This window comes from Notolepis coatsorum, assembly GCF_963971535.1.
Source record: "Notolepis coatsorum genome assembly, chromosome: 19".
Taxonomy (NCBI): Eukaryota; Metazoa; Chordata; class Actinopteri; order Aulopiformes; family Paralepididae; genus Notolepis; species Notolepis coatsorum.
In genome coordinates this window covers 70,385,298-70,407,429 of record NC_140183.1, presented here as the reverse complement: position 1 = coordinate 70,407,429, position 22,132 = coordinate 70,385,298, and the positions used below count along the sequence as shown (strand labels likewise).

General features: G+C 45.6%; 1 protein-coding gene across 1 annotated transcript in view; it reads left to right on the top strand.

Moving 5' to 3' along the window:
* The window catches only part of cdkal1 (CDK5 regulatory subunit associated protein 1-like 1), a 773,897-nt gene that overhangs the window by 209,345 nt on the left and 542,420 nt on the right, over positions 1-22,132 (top strand). The window contains exon 5 of the mRNA XM_084335967.1: positions 21,777-21,873. Coding sequence (XP_084192093.1) covers positions 21,777-21,873 — 97 coding nt within the window. The remainder of the gene's footprint in view (positions 1-21,776; positions 21,874-22,132) is intronic.

The following is a 22,132-nucleotide window of genomic DNA, read 5'->3' as shown; positions in this document are numbered from 1 at the left end:
CATACAATGCCTATGTTTTGGCTGTGTTGCTCTTCTAGAAAAATAATCCTTTCAGGGTTGCCTATTGAAATACTGTACACCTCCAGTACAGAAACATTGTTTATGAGTTTGCGTCTGCCAATTACATCACACCGCTTGCACTCCGGCTGTCCGGCGCTGCAGCTGGACCCTATTGCCCAACTCTGCTGTTGATAACGCTAGCCAAGTTATTATACACAGATACACAGTGGGCCAGTGACTTTGGTGTAGGGGTGTAACAATGCATCGATCCTAAGGGGGAAATTCAACTGCATCGATTTGAAAATGCTAGAATAGATTATCGCAATTTGAATGTGTACACGTTATGTTATTGTCATGTCCGTTACAGTCCGATACGCTACTGCATCAACGTTATGATTAACAAAGCAAGGCATTCGTTTTGTTGCATTAACGTTATATTACTATTGCTATAGATAAATCTAGGTGTTCTAAAATCTATTGCTATTGGTAAGAGAGAGACTATAATAAGTTAGTGTCTCGGAAAACGAGAGCCCTGATCGCAATGGCAGAGTTTCAGGAAGTAAACAAGCAAAATGAGAGCTTCCGATTGGTCATTTGCTTTATTTCCCATGAAACCAGTCACTTCACTCACCTGTGATTGGACCGTTGGCTTGAGTGCAATGTGGGACTTGTAGTTTTTTAACGATTCTCAGCGGAGAAATAAAAAGTACGACTGAGGCTGTAATCTGCACTCGCACACCGTGGGCGTAATTTATTTTTGAGGTTCGCACACACATATTTTTAGGGGCATATGCGAGCAATATGGTCGCACTGTAGAGCCCTGCAACAGGATTGAAAAACATGCTTTAGTTGACAACACAGGAGCCCATCACCCAGGACAACAGCTGTAAATATAATTACACCTGTAAAAAGATTGAATAAAGTTTAAGTATATACTGTAGACCAGAGTGTTGTGTGTGTTCTCACATCTGTATATTTTTGAAGTGGCTATTGTTTATACAGTAGATACAGTCTTACTTACTGTCTTTTTACTATTATGTACCCTAATACTATGCTACTATTCTTATACTACTACCTATCTTGCTAATATGTCTATACTACTATGCACTCAGAGTGTAACACTCAAGCTTGGTAGCGATTGATGTGTGGGGTGTTTGGGGGACTGACTGTTCCGGGGGGGTTCACATGCCTTCGAGCGACATTGTACTATTGTACTTACTTTATGCCTATTCTTAAGTCTGCACGTTTACATTACACTACTTTTATTGTTATTTTATTCTGTCAATTTGTGTGCTGATTTTATGCCTATGTTTATTTTATACTAATTGTGAAAAGTACTATATAGATAGTTATTAATATTTATTATTGTTATATTGTAGAAAGGTTGATGATGACGACACTATTTGACTAACAATGCCAAAGCCCTCTTGGTGACATGTTGTTCACAATCTGTAAGTCGCTTTGGATAGAAGCGTCATCTAAATGACTAAATTGTAAATTTAAATTGTAGTGCCAGGTGTGATGGTAGTCTAATAATCATAGGATTTATTTAAGCGGCAAATATGTTACTTTGCGTTCCCCCCGTTGTTGTCCTATGCATGAATATCATCATGCAAACGGCCCTCTTTGCATCTAGTGTTTATGAAAGAATAATACATGGCTGTGTGTGTTGTTATGCCAGAGAGGCATGAAACATTTCAGTCAACTAAACCTCTTAATGGACCATTAGTCAACTAATGGGCCGAGAATCAGCAGTTCTGCTCACAAATCACCATACAGTAATACTCTGCCTTCCCTCTATCACCATCTCTCTATATTCCCCTCTCTCTCTCTCTCTCTCTCTCTCTCTCTCTCTCTCTTCTCTTTCTCTATCCCTCTTTCTCTCTCTCTCTTCCCCACCTCTCCAGCCTCTGCCCGTCGATGACATGCTCTTGACAGTTTGGATCTTTTCGTTCCCTTACCGCTCCCCCCCCCCCACACACACACACACACACACTATCTTCCTTTAATGCTTCTCTCTGTCTCATCTTCTCGTCATCTTCTTCTTCCTCTTACCTGTTGATGAAGATGTGCCTTTGACAGTTGAATCTTCTTCTTTTCACTAATTCATGCCCCTTTATCTCTGCTCTCTCTCCTTTTCCCCCAAGCCTATTTCTCTCTCTCTCTCTCTCTCTCTCTCTCTCTCTCTCTCTCTCTCTCTCTCTCTCTCTCTCTCTCTCTCTCTCTCTCTCTCTCTCTCAACTGTCAAACTGCTCTCTTGACGGTTCTTTCTGTTAACCCCCCCCCTTGTTCCTCCTTACCTGGCTGCACTCTTGACGGTTTGCCTCTCCTCTTTTCCCCTCCTCTCCTCTCCCCCTCCTCTCCCCCTCCTCTTCCCTCCCTCTCTGTTGATAAAGATGCACTCACGACACGTTTGTCTCTTCCACCCCCCCCCCCCCCCCCCCCCCCCCCCCCCACCTGGTCTCGTACAGTACACACTCGGTTGATAATGAATTAATCTCCTATTGGCCCTTGGTTGTTACCACACGTCTACAGTTGGTCTGGCTCTCGGAGCAGCTGCTGTCTGTGAGTTTGACATGTTTGTCTCAGGAGCGCGTGACGCGACGGTGACGAGTCACAGAGGAGATGCCCACGTTCACCGTTACTACACGACAGACCGGGTTCCAAAACGTCTAATATTACAGTAGGATGTTGATGTTGTTCCTGTAAATGTACTATGTGAAATATCTGTATGTACCTTGTATGAACAATCTGTAAGTCGCTTTGGATAAAAGCGTCAGCTAAACGACTAAATGTAAATGTAGCATAGTGATATGAACGGACTAGGAGAGGATCTCCAACCCCTCCTCCTCCTCCTCCTCCTCCTCCTCCTCCTCCTCCTCCTCCTACCCTCTCCTGGCTCTTGACAGACTTTGTTCTCCATGTGTTTCTTCCTCCTCTCTCTTCTCCCCACTGTACCTGTGCAGAACACTCATACAGTACTTTGACAGCTCACTCACCTTCAGTGTAGCTCGTGATCCCAGAGGTTGACCAGTCTTTTAGGCTTTGACTTGAGAGATGCACAGTTAGCTGCAGAGTTTGACAAATGTATCTCACAGTACAGCAAACAGTGCTACTATACTGTCATCCACAATATACACATATCGTAAATAGATATACTATACATATTGCAGTTAATAATAAAAAAAAGTCCCCTGCAGCGGTATCAAAAAGTAAAAGAAAATAGACCATTTTGAATGAAATAGGACAATGGCAATTGTATTACAAGATAAAGACTATCGTCAAATAGTTGATTTTAATAGGAATTTATTATTCTTACAGTGCTACCATTTTTTTTTATTAGATTCTTATTACAAAGAGTTGTGTACAACTCCCTTAGACATAACCCTTAACACAGTGCTACCATTTTAGTAGCAAGAGCTCCTCAACATGTGTTCCTGCTGCCTAGAAAACTAAAGAAACAAAAACATCAGTGTAACTTGAAATTCACAGTAGAGACGGGTATTATTTAAAGTGTAATGAAACACATGGTCATTTTGCTGCCCTAGTGCTTGATATGTTCACCCTGCTGCACAGTCTACCCCAATCAGTGATGTCAGACTACCTCTGCTCTTTTCCCCCTTAGACAGACTGTGATAGAAGCTCCAAAGAGGCACTCTGACATCAGACTGTGTGTGCAGCAAGGTGAACATATCAACCACCAGGGCAACACAGGCTACATTCAGACTGCAGGAGAAAGTGGCCCATTTTTGCATGATGTGACTCGGATCCGTTTTTGTTCCATGACAGTGTGAACAGCACACATCACATGGAATCTGATCTTTTCAATTCTGATTAGGGCCACTTTCATACGTGGTCCTTAATCAACACAGGTCTGTTTTTCTGCAATGCAACCTCAGGCCGGACAGTCATGTCGGAATTCATGGGACTTACATCACTCTAGATTGACATTTGTCAATTTTTTTTTTACGTCCATCTTCGTTATTGTTCGATCACGCTTGCGAGTCAGTTCAGGAAGCGTGACCAGTTCACACTGGAATCTGATATTGGCCACATTTTAAATAATCAGACAAAAAAATAAATCTGATCTGAGCAATGCATCAGAATTGAGGCTTGCAGTGTGAACGTAGCCAAAACCACAGCCAAATGACCATGGGTTTCATGACGCTTTAATAATGTTCACAGATCATACTGAATGTCTTTTCTGTGCATCTGTTGTACATGGACGGGGTACTGAACAGCCTACTATCTGTTTTTACCAGAAAATAGATAACGGAACGTAGACCAATCTCGGTCACTCTCTTTGTCTGGGAACGCCCAAAACCAAATTTGGTCACGCCCCATTTTGCGCGACATCCAGGCTTTTTTTTACTGTCAGCGTTTGGGAATTTCATGTCGACAGGTAGGTGAAGTGAAATTATACTTATTTTAGAATATATATATCAAATTTCATGAGTATTCATCTATATTTAGTCATCTAAAGACTATTAGATATGAACGTATGTACCAGTAAAAAGTGGGAATCTCTAGAATGTGTTTTGGGCGACGGTCTTTACAAGTGTGCGGGGGTAGCCTCTCTAATCAACTTGACGTTATACACAACACTTTCTGTTGTCAGTAGATGGCAGCATTGGTTTAAAAGGTGAAAATGTTATGACTACAAAATGACTAGAAATCCCAAGACCTTTATCACCTAGTTGTTAGGTCAGTACCGGATTAGGAAAACGTGAGCGTTTTAACACAGGAGAGTTAAACTATTAATGCGACCTGCATATTATAGTGACCGAGAATGGTCACCTAATTATCTTAACAAAAGTGCATCATTAGCATTATGTTTGTTGTCTAAAGGGCAACATAATGGTACAATTTAAGATTTTAATGTTATCCGCATATAAAGGACAAATAAAACATCGTTAATTTGTAAGAAACCTCAATGAAAACGGCGCAGGGTAAGTTATATTCGCTATTGTTATGAAAATGTGATAGAATCCTATAAAAATTTGGACGCATTTGGTCACCGTGACGTTAACCCTTTCTACAAATGACAGCATGTCTTGGAACATTAATATCTTCACACCCAGCGCACACGCACAGGCACACATGTCTTAATTGTTAAGTCTTGATGGGCACTTGACCCTGGGCCTTTGTGCTTATACTAATTGAAAAGGTCAGCAGTGGTCTGATTGGCTGCCTGGCTGGCGCCTTGTCAGCTCTACTAGATGGTACCATTGAAGAGGAGAATATGGGAGGGAGAGGAGAGGAGAGGAGAGGAGAGGAGAGGAGAGAGGATGGTGTAAAGCAGGAAGCGCAGTCCCCGGCCAGCCTCTGGTGAAGGTCTAAACGTGCTTCAACTCCTCCTCCGTCACCCTCGACGTGCTTTCGCGGTGAAATGGTGGCTACAGACCGCGGGAACTGATCACAGACGATCTGACGTGCGTCAAAAGTCTGCGTTGCTAGATGTTTTCAGAGGCCCATGGACGGACCTGTAGACAGTCATTTCTCGTCACCATATCTCGCTAGATGTTTCCCTGTTGAGTTGTTTACACATAGGGCTGGGCGATATGGACAAAAATGATATTGCGATAACGATATCGATAACAATATCATATCACGCGATATCGATATTGTTCTAAGTATTATTATAATTTTTTTTTAAACAACAGATGTATGTTTATTTTGCAGCAATTCTTTGTCGTTGCCGCCATCTTTAGTGTTACATCCCCTCACACTCCAGTTCTCAGGCTGCAGCTGGTTTGAAAGCGAAAGTAAACCGGCTTCTCTGCTGGTTGTGGCTCCAGGTAGTTTATTTTCTATCTTTTGGCGCTTTTTTGGTGGACAAGCCACTGCACATGTGCACCGTGACTGGAGACTAGCTCTGCTAGCACACATAGCCTACTGTGTACAGACGGTTTCAAACTGTATTTTAAATTAGAAAGCAAACAAAATAAATGGACAAGAGAAAAATAAATCTCAATTTGGTTAGTATTGTCATTTGGACAAGCAAAGCCATTACTTTAATTTAATTTAATTTATTTCTAAATACCCTGGTATACCGTAATACCGTCATACCGCCCAAGCCTACTGTCCACTGTCTCTGGGTTTAACCCATTCTCTGCCGGGCTTATATCCATCCTAAACCATCCTCCGCCAGCGCTATTTGTCTATGGAGATGTTCACCTTCTTTGCAGGGCTATACATTTTTAAATTGTATTGCTAAATTGACATTACTATGGCCCATTCAACATCAATTATCTATCGTTCAGGATGTAGGAACGTTTTACTTTTTCATTCACACATTCATACTAAAATACCGTCTAGAGTATAAATATGTTTTTATCGTTTTCTGCAGTATTTCATAGAATGTGAGATATAGGCCTAAATGCATATATTAGATGATCAAATGCAGGTTGATACCGATCAACGTTATATAACAAATTTCAACTGTACATGGTCCTAAACGTCATGACTGGTCATCTGCGGGTGAACGGAGGGGGGGGGGGTCGTTTATAATTCAATGACGTTAAATGATTCATGTAGTATGGGTGATATATTGATCAGAGCAGTTTGTATCGAAAATGGTAAAGAAAAACGCTGAAACTCACCCCAGTCTCCTCGTAGCGTTGGGCGATGAGAGTGGAGCAAAAAGATCGCTATTATGGGATGTTGATCGATGCGATCCATTTCCGGTTTGTATATTACTAATACACGTCCAAATCATGTTGATTATTGAGTTATGGCAAAGATTCATATCGACGGTGTCTATATTGAGCCCAGGGACAATCACAGAGTGGCCGGACGAAAATAGGGGACGGACCACTTCCGGTTTGGGCAACTTCCTGTTTGGCAACTCGCCGATCGGCCACCAGGTGGCGGTATTGAAGCGTTGCAGAGTTGTGCCGAGTCCCACAGCATCACCCAAGACTCCGTGGGTGAAATATGAATACCATGACGAAAATATGAAATATTGATCTCAAAGACGCCTTACGGCGTCATTGGCAGATTACGCATGGCGGAGAATGACGTGTTAACACGTCATCGGCGGAGAATGGGTTAACAAAAAAAAATATATATATATATCGCGATAATTATCGTTATTGTTATATCGCCCAGCCCTATTTACACACACCTGCAACTGTCACCTGTCACAACTGTTACACAACTGTCTGTCTCTATTTTATTTTATAACATTTTTTGGTTCCCTAACTTCCCTGTTGCCTTTCGAGGGGCCCTTTTCTCCTCTCGCCAGGCCGTCATTGTAAATAATTTGTTCTTAATTGACCTGCCTGGTTAAATAAATAAAATACATTTCAGTCCGTAATCACGCCATCATAGCCGTGTGCGTAAATCTACCTTAATCTGTCCCCGGTTGGTGTCCGACAGTCTGAATGAGTCAGGGGGGGACGGGCGGAGACAACCTGTTGAATAGGTGTCTGCGTTCTTGACAACATTATCCATTGTGTGTCTCCATCGTGTGTGTGTGTGTGTGTGTGTTTGATACACGTTCAGATGAGTGACTATGCCCACCTCTACCCCTCTCTCTACATCATGCATAATCATGAGCAGTCTGAACTGAACAGTTTGTTCTAAGTGCCGGAGAGACATTACTTGATGTTAAGTAATTTACTGAATTACTTGACTTGGATAATTGCGGTATCCTCCCGGGTGTTGATGTGGCCCGCACAGGAAATTATGTTTTTACATTCATTGAACTTTAGGAGAGGAAATAAGATGAGAGGAGGGAAGAGGTGGAGAGTGAGGAGAGGAGGGACGAGGTCTAGAGTGAGGAGAGGAGAGGAGGGAAGAGGTGGAGAGAGAGGAGAGGAGGGAAGAGGTGGAGAGTGAGGAGAGGAGGGACGAGGTGGAGAGTGAGGAGAGGAGAGGAGGGAAGGGGTGGAGAGTGAGGAGAGGAGGGACGAGGTCTAGAGTGAGGAGAGGAGAGGAGGGAAGAGGTGGAGAGTGAGGAGATGAGAGGAGGGAAGAGGTGGAGAGTGAGGAGAGGAGGGACGATGTCTAGAGTGAGGAGAGGAGAGGAGGGAAGAGGTGGAGAGTGAGGAGAGGTGGAGAGTGAGGAGAGGAGAGGAGGGAAGAGGTGGATAGTGAGGAGAGGTGGAGAGTGAGGAGAGGAGAGGAGGGAAGAGGTGGAGAGTGAGGAGAGGAGATGAGGGAATGTGTGGAGAGTGAGGAGAGGAGATGAGGGAAGGGGTGGAGAGTGAGGAGTGGAGAGGAGGGAAGAGGTGGGAAGAGGTGGAGAGTGAGGAGTGGAGAGGAGGGAAGAGGTGGAGAGTGAGGAGTGGAGAGGAGGGAAGAGGTGGGAAGAGGTGGAGAGTGAGGAGTGGAGAGGAGAGGACAGAAGGGCAGAGGTGTCACACATACAGATGCCTTCCTTTTATAGTTGGATGCATTTGTTAGGGAGCATATGGTGTGTGTGTGTGGGTTGTATATCTTAGCATGTGTGTGAGTGCATACAGTGTATGCAAATGTCTGTGTGTGTGTGTGTGTTTGTATTATGAGCTCATCCTCTGCCCCATGCGGTTCTGTGGTGTAGAGTAGAGGGCGTTTAACAGCAGGGAGTCACAGTTGGTGAGATCACACACACACACACACACACACACACGCACACGCACACGCACACACATGAACAATCACCGGCCCACTTGGTGGTTCTTCACATGACAGGACCGCCGGTATGTGCTCCTTACATAATGTGGGGGTCCCAGTGAGGGGGCTATTTTTCTCACATTCGATTCGATTCGATTCAAAATGTTACTGTCATCAGGAGTTGGCATCTAACCAAGAGTGCAGAGGTAACGGTAAAGTGCATAACAATATACAGTGTAACAACACACGTGACTATATGGAATACATAATAACGAAGCTACTGAGTAAATATGCTAATCTGGTGTTTGTGCAGCGTGAGTGCCAGGTTTAAAAACCACCACACTTATATACGGATAAACAGCCTAAGCGTTTCCATGGGAGCCGCTCTGTGGCGCGTGCGACTAGCTGGGCGAGCGAGCGAGCAGGTGCACGTCGCCGTGGTGACCCCAGCCAGCGCGGGGCTGCGTGTTCTCCGCAAACGTGGCATTTTATTCCTACCAGCCTGCCAACACGCGTGTGTGTGTGTGTGTGTCCGCACCGTCACCACCACCACCGTGAATCTGATTCAGAAAGTTGCCGCGTTACCATGGCGAATCAATAGATTCAAACTCAAAAGTTCCAACCCGTGCACTGCCCACAAATTAAACTCATTTCCCGTGACGGCACGCCGGCTGTGCCGTTTACCAAACACGATGCTGTACGGACGCCTTTTCCTGGAGAACTTTAACACCATCTGACACGGGGGCTTAAGACCGCGCTGAATACATTTATTTGTATTTCTTCCACGTGTTATTCGCTAGGCAGTGTATGGTTTGTCTTTTCCATTACTGCTTAGGTGTGGCTCCGCAGCAGGAGAGGGCCCAGAAGGCCTGTGACGGAGGCCGTCGCCCCCGTGGTCCTCGCAGTAATGTCCCGATATTGTATGAAGTCATAATGTACAGTAGTGGACTTGTCCCAGTCGACCTGATTCAACAGGACATCCCGTCTAGATCAATCTGACTGATCCAGCCTGTCCACCGGCCTGTGAACAACCAGTGTGTACAGCCAGGCCTGCAGAGCACATACTTATACACGCCACGCCTCATACATACATGCAGAGCCCACTATACATGTTGGCTAGGCCGTCCACGTCAATTTGGAACTCGTGTGTGTTTGTGTGCACGTGCCCACGTGTGTGCGTGTGCGTGTGTGTGTCGACTTGGGGCTATGTGGCAGTAGGCCAAGGTGCCATGTCAAGGATACGGACACACAGACAGACAGACCCACACACACACACACACACACACACAGAGACCACAGACGCCAACATACATACTTGCATATAAAAACACACACACACTCACATATACATGCATATACATACATACACACACACACACAGACACCCACATACATACATACATATACACACACACGCACGCACACACACACACACACACACACACACACACACACACACACACACACACACACACACACACACACACACACACACAGAGACCACAGACACACGCCCCATCCTCTGATCTCGGGGGACATCTGCTGTGGTCCGGGTCACTGGCGGTGAGCGCTCGGTCGGCCTCAAAACAATCACCACGGCGACCGCATCCCATAATCCCATCTCATCCTGTCCAGGAGCCGTGTGAGACGTGATTGGCCTGTTCCCCCTGGGGTGCCGAGGCGACCACTCAGACACTGCCGCCTGATTCGCTGTGTCAGCGGGCTGTGTGTGTGTGTGTGTGTGTGTGTTTGTGTTAGTTGGCAGAGGGCGAGGAGCACATTAAGCCTGGCGTTGGGTGCATTTTGTCAGGAGACACTGTGAATTATGCAGACACCCCTGTAGTGTGTGTGTGTGTGTGTGTGTGTGCTGAAGGCAGAGTGGGCCTCTCTCTCTCTCTCTCTCTCTCTCTCTCTCTCTCTCTCTCTTTTATATCTCTGTGTGTCTGTTTCTTCCAAACTCCCTTGCCACATCCAAACCCTAACCCCATTATATACCCCCCTTTCTCTCTATCTATGTATCTATCTATCTATCTATCTATCTATCTATCTATCTATCTATCTATCTATCTATCTATCTATCTATCTATCTATCTATCTATCTATCTATCTATCTATCTATCTATCTATCTATCTATCTATCTATCTATCTATCTATCTATCTATCTATCTATCTATCTATCTATCTCTCCCCCATCTCTCTCCCTCATCTGTCCATCGTTATATCTATTTCCCTTCATTCCTCCTGTAGTTTGATAAATGATGTAAACAAGCTCCAAATCTCTCTCTCTCTCTCTCTCTCTCTCTCTCTCTCTCTCTCTCTCTCCCCCTCTCTTTCTCCATCTCACCATCTTCTCTCTTTTTCTACCTATCTTTTAGTATCTCCTCTTACCCTTGTCCTTCCTTGCCCCTCCATCTATCTTTCTGTCTGTACCTGCCTCACTCATTTCCTGCCTCACTTCATACCCCTCCCTCTCTTCCTCATTCCATTCCTATATCTCCCTCTCTTCCTCCCTCCCTCTCTTCCTCCATTCCTCTTGTCCTCCCTCCCTCTCCCCCCCCTCTCTTCCTCCCTCCCTCTCATCCTCCTTCCCTCTCATCATGCTTCCCTCTCTTCCTCACTCCCTCTCTTCTTCCTTCCCTCTATCCCCCATCCCGCTCTTCATCCTTCCCTCTCTTCCCCCTCCCTCTCATCAGCCCTCCCTCTCTTCCTCCCTCCCTCTCTTCCTCCCTCCCTATCTTCCCCTCTCTACCATATATCTTCATCCCTTCCTCTCCCTATTCCTCCCTCACCCCTCTATCTGCATCTCTCCCTCTCTTCCTCCTTCCCTCTCTTCCTCCCTCCCTCTCCCCTCTATTTTCCTCCCTCCCTCTCTTCCTCCCCTCTTTTCCTCCCTACCTCCCTTCTTCTCTTGCTCCTTCTATCCCTCCCCCTCTCTTGCTCCATTCCTCTCTTCCTCCCTCGCTTCCCCCATTCCTCTATTCCTCCCTACCTCTCTTCCTCCCTCCCTCTCTTGCTCCATTCCTCTATTCCTCCCTCCCTCTCTTCCTCCCTCCATTCCTCTCTTCCTCCCTCCATTCCTTTCTTCCTCCCTCCCTCCCTCTCTTCCTCCCTCCCTCTCTTGCTCCATTCCTCTATTCCTCCCTCCCTCTCTTCCTCCCTCCCTCCCTCGCTTCCTCCATTCCTCTCTTCCTCCCTCCCTCTCTTCCTCCATTCCTCTTGTCCTCCCTCTTTCCATCTGTCAGTACTTTTCATTATTAAACATGTATCGTAATGTCTGGGCAGCACTTCCAAAAAATATCTGACACACGCACACACGCCGAGCATACTCTTATATTGTGGAAAAAGAACCGTCTGTCAGCTTTTGATTTTGGATAATATACAGTGCAGCGAAGTCTGAGTCCAGTGAAACATGTGTGGTTTGTTTTGGCTCTGAAGCTCACAGCACATGGATTTGAAATGGAATAAGGACGATGAGATGAAAGTGCAGACATTCAGCTTTAATTTGACAGTGTTTACAACCATATTGTAACCGTGTTTTTTTTTATGCATATCTCCCATCTCTCCATTTGAGTGGGCCGATAGATAGTAAGATTAAATTAACATACATTTAAATACAGTTGTCATATTTAATGTTTGGCTGCAAATCCATTGCAATAAATGACTGCCTGAAGTCTGCAACCCATGGTCACTGTGGTCATTCCTGAAAGTATTGAATGTTTCTTGCTAACAGAGCGGAGGCCGACGCCCCTCGGTACATTGGAATGGGGCTTAATTAACACTAGTGGCCTCTCCATCAAAATACACAAACACAGTGTGGGCTATGTAGTTGACCTCTGAGTCTTCTCTTGTCCCGCCCTGAGGCTTAAAAGACAGCATAAATCATCATCCTCCTGTCACTATCGGTACAGATACAGATACAGTACAGATAGGTGCAAGTGACTTTTTCCTGTCTGATTTCTCCAATGACATCCAATGTAACATACAAACAAACATAACAAAATACAAACGTTCTCGTTATCTGTTTGTAATGTTCCGATCACATTCATCCATTCATTAATTCACACCTGAAATGTGTTCGGAGCAGTTGCTATTATACATTAGTAGTAGTGCTACATGGTGCTGCTCATATTGTTGTTCTGATCACACACCTGCTATGTGTTAGTAGTAGTGCTACATGGTGCTGCTCATATAACATCTTGTCCTGAACATACAGGTATGATATGGCACCTTGAACACATGCATCTTCATTGAAAGGAGAGTCTATTCATGTCTCTCACGCACGCATGCACGCACGCACGCATGCACACACGCACACACACACACACACACACACACACACACACACACACACACACACACACACACACACACACACACACACACACACACACACACACAAATGTAATCTCAGTCAAGTCTTCAGAACTTGAGTTATTGTTCAATGTCCTCCATCTTTTCCACATTTCACTTAAGACGTGCACGCTTGGCTCTCAACCAGAGTGATGCAGAACAGAACAGTAGGCTACCGCTGTCAAATGAATGTAGTTCAAACACGTCAGCCACTTCAAGAAATCCCCTGACCTTCACTCGGAGAGGTGAGTCGTGGGCTAAGATGAACACTGTGGAAGAGTCAATACAGAGGTCTGTCTAATACCTTGGCATATCTTCCTGAAGCAACATAGCAGAGAAATGCAGACAACAACTTTAATAAGAAAGGAGCTTTAGGCTACGTTTAGACGAGCGTTTTGGGATGGAAGTCTGAACAGAAACCGCAAAAGTCCTCTTGCGGTTTCACTTTTAATTTTGCGTTTAGACGAGCGTTTTGGGGTGGAATTCTCCGTCTAGACGAGGCTGTAACAACTCGAGACAACGGAGCCCCGCTGTCACACGATTGGCGCATATGTCACATGACGTGCTGTGAAGACCCGCCCTACTCTGCCTCTGATTCGCAGAGTGTGGGTGGGGAATGTGATTGGACCAAAGCAGAGTCACTCACAGACAGTGGGTCCAGTCATAATAGTTGTGATAGCCGCGGGACAGATTCTTGTGTCTTTAAAAGTACTGCCAATGTAGCCTTCAAGTGATCTCCGTTGATATAGTCAGACATACTTGCTTTGTTTACGTCTCGGCTACTGGCGCATACCTGCTACCTGTGACGTAAGCAGTACGCGCGACCAGAGCCGTGACAACCCTTTCGTCATCGTTTTAACAGATTTATACGGTTTGACAGTTTAGACGAGAGCGCAAAGGTTTTGCGTTTCTAGGAATTCCACCCTGGAAGGTAGTCTCACTTTTTTGCGGTTTCATCCCATAAAAACGCCGTTTCCGTATAAACGAAAGGCACATCCGAAAAAATATTTTTGCGGATTCACCTGCTAGCGTTTCTGTAACTGAGGGGTACAATTCCCTGACTGTATTGAGAGTATGGTATCATTAAACCACTACTTAGTTATGTACTTTAATTACTGGCCATACAGTACACGGTATATCTGGTGAACACCCACACAAGAATACGGCTTGACAAAGAAAGTTCTATTTAGAGGTATTTATTGTTAGAGCAGCAACGATGGGTTACAAATTGAGAATTATGAATTGCGCTTATATGGCGAAGAACACTTAAGTAGGTCAAGAGCGTAAGTCCATGAGCATAATAAGATGGGTATAACTGACGCCACCTGTAGCATAAGAATTACATAAGGCACACTCGTAGTCAGCTGGAGATACTAAGGGGTTCCCTCCGGTTGTAAGCCAGCAGGGGAGAGGAATGTTCGGGAGCAAAGTCTGGATCAACGCGGAATAAAGAGACTCCAGATACAGGAGCCAGTGCAATAATCCCTTGGTCCGTAGACAAAGCAACAGCTATACTCCAATATGCAAGACAGCATGGATGAAAGCTAGCCAGCCTCTGTGGTCCTAGAGGCGGGCTCGATGGTGCTCCTCACAGGGTAGATCCCACACAGCAGTGGGGTAGACGATTCTCTGCTCCAGCAGCCACAGTACCAAAGCAATATAATCCAGCCGGAAAAGGCTCTGCATTCGCCGGTGTAGGTTCTCCGGTGTACATATCCAACGGTTCTCGTCTAGGACTCCTCGGATGGCGGCACGAGTTTAGGCCGCCCAGCCTGGATAAGTGCACTAGCTAGAGTACGACGAACCGGTGGTAATGCTGGTCACTGTAGAACGGTAGCCGCACGATACACTATAAATAATAGACTATTACTTTACAATAGAATAAGTCGAACTCGACGATACAGCGTTAAACTCTGACACTTTAGCTATCTATTTCGCACGCGGTTCTCAAGGCTCTATTTAGGGGCAAAGGGGCCCACTTCACGGCACGTTGTATCGTGGTGAAGGCTTCAACGTTTTGGGTCAACTAACTGCTGTATCCACCTGCGACGTATTTATACGTAAGGTGAATAATCTAGTGCCAACCTCAGTTCTGTCTCGTATTACTGCGCAAACCTGGACATGTTGAGACATGTCTTAGCGGTAGCTTTGAACTTGCCATTGGGGGTATGGCCGTTGGCGCCTAGGGGTCGCTGTCCAATAGGAGAACGAATATTATGGTCTGGCCTGTACCTAGGTAAAGGGATATTCCGTGTATATATACAAAGAATATACAAGGGATATCAGACGATATACAAATATTATACAATATATCTCAAGTAATAAATATATATATTCGGTTTAATCTGACCCTTTGTAACAGTTTCCGTCTAAACGGGGCCTTAAATGGGAAATTCCACTCATTGAATTTTCTATGGGTTATTTTCCTCTCCTCTCATTTATTACAAAACAAAAATTAATAAATAAAAATAAAAAGGTTTTTGTCCTTCAGCTTCTCCAAGAATGTTCGGTTGGCATTGCAGGCATTCTGAACTCAAATCCAGGGGGCAGCACTGCACAATAAGTAAATACAATTAAATTAGGGGCATCAGAAATGTTTTTTTTGTTCCAGGGCTGAGAAAGAATGTTATATGTAACATTGTTAACACTGTGCTACAACACAGAGCAATACAAAAGCCTCACAATGAGCCTTATAATATAAGTTTTACAAGCGCATGCATGGAGCGAGCTGTTTGCTAACAACACTGGCAAGACACTCTCTTCTCCTCCCCTCCCCTCCTCTCGTCTCGGCTCCCCTCCTCTCTGCTCCTCTCCTTCTCTCTCTTCTCCTCTTGGCTCGCCTCCTCTCTGCTCCTCTCCACCTCTCCTCTCCTGCCCTCCCCTACTCTCCTCATCTCCTCCTCCCCTTCTCTCTCTTCTGCTCTCGGCTCGCCTCCTCTCTGCTCCTCTCCACCTCTCCTGCCCTCCCCTCCTCTCCTCTCCTCTCCTCTCCTCTCCTCTCCTCTCCTCTCCTCTCCTCTCCTCTCCTCTCCTCTCCTCTCCTCTCCTCTCCTCTCCTCTCCTCTCCCCTCCCCTCCCCTCCTCTCCTCTCCTCTCCTCCTCTCCTCTCCTCTCCTCTCCTCTCCTCTCCTCTCCTCTCCTCTCCTCTCCTCCTCTCTCTTCTCCTCTCGGCTCCCCTCTCCTCCTCTCTCTTCTCCTCTCGGCTTTCCTCCCCTCCTCTCATCTCTCCTCTCCTCGTCTCTCTCCTCCTCTCGGCTCCCCTCCTCTCATCTCGCCTGCCCTCCTCTCATCTCTCCTCTCCTCCTCTCTCTTCTCCTCTCGGCTCCCCTCCTCTCGGCTCCTCTCCTCTCTCTTCTCCTCTCGGCTCCCCTCCTCTCGGCTCCTCTCCTCTCCTCCTCTCTCTTCTCCTCTCGGCTCCTCCTCTCGGCTCCTCCTCTCCTCTCCTCTCCTCTCCTCTCCTCTCCTCCTCTCCTCTCGGCTACCCTCCTCTCTCCTCTCCTCCTCTATCTTCTCCTCTCGGCTCCCCTCCTCTCTCTTCCCCTCCCCTCCTCTCTTCTCCTCTCGTCTCTGCTCTCCTGCCCTCCACTTGGATGAGCCCAGAGCCTTATAATGGGAGTTGCGACACTGTGATCTTGCCGCCACGCGATCACGTGGTTCATGTAGCTCGCCATAGTTCCCAAAAATCTGCACTCAGCGCTGTCAACCTGATTTTAGCGAGACAGAACAGCAGCGACTAAATCAAATCAAATCAAATCAAATGTATTTGTAAGGCCCGACAACACAGGTTAATGTCCCCATGGGCCGGACACGTCTTCTTTAAACAAGTCAAGAAGAAACATCACAATAAGTCGAGAACAAAACAAGAACACCATAAAGTCCAATTTTATTTTAAATAAATGCAAAATAAATGAATGCAACACTCCCAGACATACCCCACGCGAAGGTAAGGAAAAACTCACTAAAACCTAGCAATAGGAAAAAATGCACCACAGGCAATGTGGAGGAGAGAAACCTTAGAAGGGCCATTCAAGGGGGGACCTACCTTCTTAGATGTTGGTGATAGTAGTGTTGCAATAAAACAGGCGAACAGTTGGTAGGCATGCACTCATATGTGTAGTGAAACACAGATAAGTGCATGCAATACCAACTGAACATTTTGAAAGATTAACGATAGAGCTGATAGCGATAGCAACTGAACATTTTGAAAGATTAAGATTAAAGATAGAGCTGATAGCGATAGCAACTGAAATTGTTTGAAAGATTAAAGATAGAGCTGATAGCGGATCTATTTGAGGCGAAGGGGCGGCGCAGATAGGATCGCATCCTCCCGGTCTTCATCACGGGACGTCCAACACTCCGGTCATCACTCCGAGACAGCCACTCACAGGGAGACACGACAGGCGTTAGACAGCTTGCATGATTGTAGTGGGCGGACATAGCAATAGATACAAGTGGTAAGCATATATGTGAATAGAATAGATATATGTAGTAAGCATATTATGTGAATAGAATAGAAGTACTTAACCCAGCAATGAGCGTCTGAACCACGTTGACAGACCACGGACAGAAGACGGTAAGAAGCGGATCCATGGCCTCGTGGTGCACGTAGAACAGTCACTACAATCTTGGGCAAGACCCCGAGACATCCACCACCTTGGTCAGCACTACGAGACAACAACTCAGAGAGAGAGAGAGGGGAGGGGGGGGGGGGGGGGGCAGGGGTTAGAGAGTTCCCATGTTTGTAGTGGGCGGAGATGGAGCAATAAATACATGTAGTGAGTGTGACGGATCGTATTGGTCTGCGTTGTGTTGTTGTTAAATGCTTATGTCCCAAGGGGGAGTCGAACAGGGGAGCTCCCGCGTCGCAGGCAACGACATAGGCCGCTGCACTAAGAAGTGGATCCACTCCTATGTACCGTACCTATGCGTCTATTAACCCTGTTATGAGGAAGTGAGTTTAACTTACCAGCCCGTAATGCCACAGTCACTTGTCAACACCCCTGTTTCTGTGACTGTGGATATACTCACGGGCTTCCCCGTTACATGAGCATATGCATACATGGTGACAGTGGAATCATAGTATATAAGAAAATTGTGAAATAGAGTAATAGATAGAACTACTGCAGGCGTATGGATACAGGATGAGATACAAGACAATAGCTCAGGGCCGTATGCCCCGGGGGGGGGGGGGGGGGCAGGAGAAGCCGCTCAGAAGGTTCAGCACTGCAGGCCAGACAGAAGGCGGTATGAAGCTGTTCCATGGGACCGGTTGAGACAGAGGTTAAAAAGGTTCTCCCATGTCTGCAGAAAAGCAGACATGGGAGCAAATAGACATCCTAACTAAACTAGACAGATTAATCTAAGGGTCAGTCCCCGACCAGGTGAGATCAGGGTAGGTTGAAGGAGAGAGAAAAGATGGGTCTTAAGCAGGGATTTAAAAGCTTCGACAGAGCAGGCGCCCCTGACGACGGCAGGTAATTTGTTCCACAGGTAGGGAGCGTGGTAGACAAAGGCTCTGTGGCCGGCGGATTTCTTTTTAACCCTAGGAATCGATAGAAGCCCCGCATTTTGTGAGCGCAGAGCACGAGCGGGCGAGTATCGAGAGATGAGATCGGATAGATCGAGCGGTGCAAGCCCATTTAAAATGTTGTAGGTGAGGAGTAGCACTTTAAAGGCCCACTTGCAGGTTAAACCCTACTCTTCAATTATGGGTAGTTTACATCATTCGTATCTAATTTCATTATTTATTTTTTTCCATTTGACGCCGGAAATTCCACTCAGAAAGGGTTAAAAATGTCCACGCACGAATAACATGTATGGAGCCAATCAAAAAGCTTATCAGACGCTATCAGTGCCGTGACGTCACTGAAGGTAACTTTCCCCTACTTCTCATCCACTACAATGGAGTTTTGACGAGTGCAGAAAGCCATTTCCTTGATCCAAATGGACGCCTTACAAGACGCAAATGGGTTTAATCGTCGGGAGAGACTTTGATGGACCAGCTACAACTGCATTTTTTTGTTGAAACAAAGGTAGTTATAAGGTTTTTAATGTCGTAAAAAAAGAACTACATTTACCACTAGGCAGCCTGTTGTTCAGTACAGCAGCGCTATTGCTGTTAGGCTGTCGCTTTATGCCCGTCACGGGTCATAGTACCAAGCTAGCTAGCTAACGTTAATGTTACCCCGCTAACGTTAGCATTATGTCTACTGACGTGAACCATTTTTAAATCGGGGCATGTAGAAGAGTTTCGGGAACGAGTAAAATGTGCAGGTCCTCTTCTCAGACCTGTTGGGCAAAGCACTGCACGCATCATGCAAGCTAGCAAGCTATACGTCATGGCATGTTGATAGCACGATAGTAGCCCCCACTCGGTGCATCACAGTCACGAAACGGGCTACCACGATAGCTAACTAACGTTACCGTTACAAGCTCAAACACCTTATAACTACTACTACTGTCGTGTCCATAAGTTCCCTGGCAGAATACTTTGTTTGTGAGGACAAAGGTATACAGGAGTTAGGAGTTTCAAGAATGCCGGCTAGCAAGCTAGCTAACTTAGCTACTAACGTTATATACACAATATGTACAACGACACAATGATTTACATTAGTATTTACAAATATGGTAACATGGTTGTGGCTTTTACAAATAGTGGTTAGCTTTAGAGATAAATGGCTATAATGGCTATAATGTTAGGTGAAACAGATACTAGATCCTCGGCTAGTAGTAACAAGAAGGCTTTGCTTCCGCCACTACCTGCCTGTGATTCTCACCGCCCCCTGCTGCCCTGTACCTTGTGTGACGTCATCATTTCGATGACACACGCACGCTATAAAACATGGATTAAAATATGCATGTGCGTGGTGATTGTGGTTGGGCGGACAAAATGTTTGATAAAAACGCTAAAACTGGGTACATTTAGAAAAAAAATTCCCCCTCTTAATGAAAGTCACCATTGGCCTAGTCCACATTGTTTATTGAACAAAAATACAACATGCAAGTGGGCCTTCTAAAGTCAGATCGGGCTTGAATAGGAAGCCAGTGTAGGGCGGACAAAACTGGTGTGATGTGATCACATTTTCTAGTTTTAGTTAGTATCCGTGCAGCCGCATTTTGCACGAGTTGAAGATTTTTGATGCTTGAATTAGGTAGGCCTGAAAAAAGTGCATTACAGTAGTCTAGAGACGTGATGAGACAAAAGCATGAATTAGGGTTTCAGCATCAGCCAGAGTTAAAATGGGGTGAATCTTTGCGCTATTACGAAGATGGAAGAAGGCAATTTTGGTGACATTTCTTATGTGCATTAAATGAGAGGGAGGAATAAAAAATGACTCAGAGGTTTTTTATGGTGGAGCTCTGGGATACATGACAAGTATCAAAGTTGAGGGAGATGTCCTCAAACAGGCCTCTGTGGTTTGGGGGGCCAACAATTAACATCTCAGTTTTATCTGCATTAAGGAGTAGAACGTTTTGCGACATCCACTTTTTCACGGCAAGCAGGCAAGCCTCAAGATTTTGTAATTGGGAGGAGTCATTTGGCTTAATAGGTATATATAATTGGGTGTCATCAGCGTAAAAATGAACGTTTATGCCAAATTTGCGTATGATATTGCCGAGGGGTAGCATGTAAATCGAAAATAGCAAAGGGCCCAGAACAGAGCTTTGTGGGACACCGCATTGCACTGGGGGAGGGTCTCAGATGTTAAATCATTATAGTGTGTTCTATCAGTTAAATAAGATTTAAACCTAATCTAATCTAATCTAAACTAACTGATGGGGAAAAGCCTTGGTGAAGAGGTGTGTTTTTAGAGCAGATTTGAAGGTGTCCAGGGTTGGGGCGTTGCAGATTTCGGGGGGGGAGAGAGTTCCAGAAGGTAGGGGACGCCACGCTGAAGGCTCTGTCCCCAAAAGTCCATAACCTAGTGCGAGGGATGGAGAGGAGACCTAGATCAGAGGATCGTAGGTTCCGGGATGGAGTGTGCTGGTGGAGGAGATCAGACAGGTATCGGGGGCGAGGGCATGGAGGGACTTGTAGGTGAGGAGCAGGAGTTTGAAGGTGATGCAGAACTTGACTGGGAGCCAGTGGAGATGGATGAGGGTGGGGGTGATGTGCTGCCAGGGCTTGGTGTGAGTGAGAACCCTGGCAGCTGAGTTCTGAACATATTGAAGCCTGTCCAGGGCTTTGCTGGGTACCCCGAACAGGACTCCGTTGCAGTAGTCCAACCGGGAGGTGATAAATGAGTGGATCAGGGTCTCAGCCACAAAGTCTAGGTAATTAATGGGAAACCCTGGGTCCAGTCTTCCACTCCTGTTGTACAGAGAGACTCAGAAGGAGCTTCTATCCCCAGGCCATCAGGATGCTCAATGACAATGACACTATGTAACAACCCATCATCTACACTCACTGCACACACATCCACATGTACTGTATACACTCACTTTAAACAAACACTCACCTTATCACTCACTTTACTCACTTCAGACACTTTAACACACTTTATATTTATCTATTATTAAAGAGATTTGCACTACATTCATACCTCATTTGCACCCTACCCTAAGTTTTGTACCTCATCTCATTTCTGCATTGTACCTCACTGTTACTCATTTTACTCTGTATTGTATAATGTATATATGTATATTGACTGAACATTCCTCTACTTACTTTTTTAAACTTTTTTTTTAACTTACTTTTTACTGTATGTAGCACACTCTCAGGGGCTCATACAGAAACAAGCATTGCAATTTTCATCATACAGTATTCTGTATTTTATTATGACAAATAATAAACAAACATGAAAACTTGAAACTTGTCTGTCTGCAGGAAAGCCCAGGAGCAGCAGAAGAAGGTGGTGGTAGCGGGCTGCGTCCCTCAGGCCCAGCCCAGGATGGACTACCTCAAAGGACTCAGCATCATAGGGGTGAGACACTCACCAGCATCGCTCTCACATCTCTTCACTTTCACTTTGCTATGTGTGCATTTTGTAGAGCGCTGTGATTTCAATGTGTCAAACCACTACTAGGAGGCACATATCCACTAGGTACTGAAGTTCTCTCTCTCTCTCTCTCTCTCTCTCTCTCTCTCTCTCTCTCTCTCGCTCTCTCTCTCTCTCTCTCTCTCTCTCTCTCTCTCTCTCTCTCTCTCTCTCTTGCTCTCTCTCGCTCTCTCTCGCCCCCCCT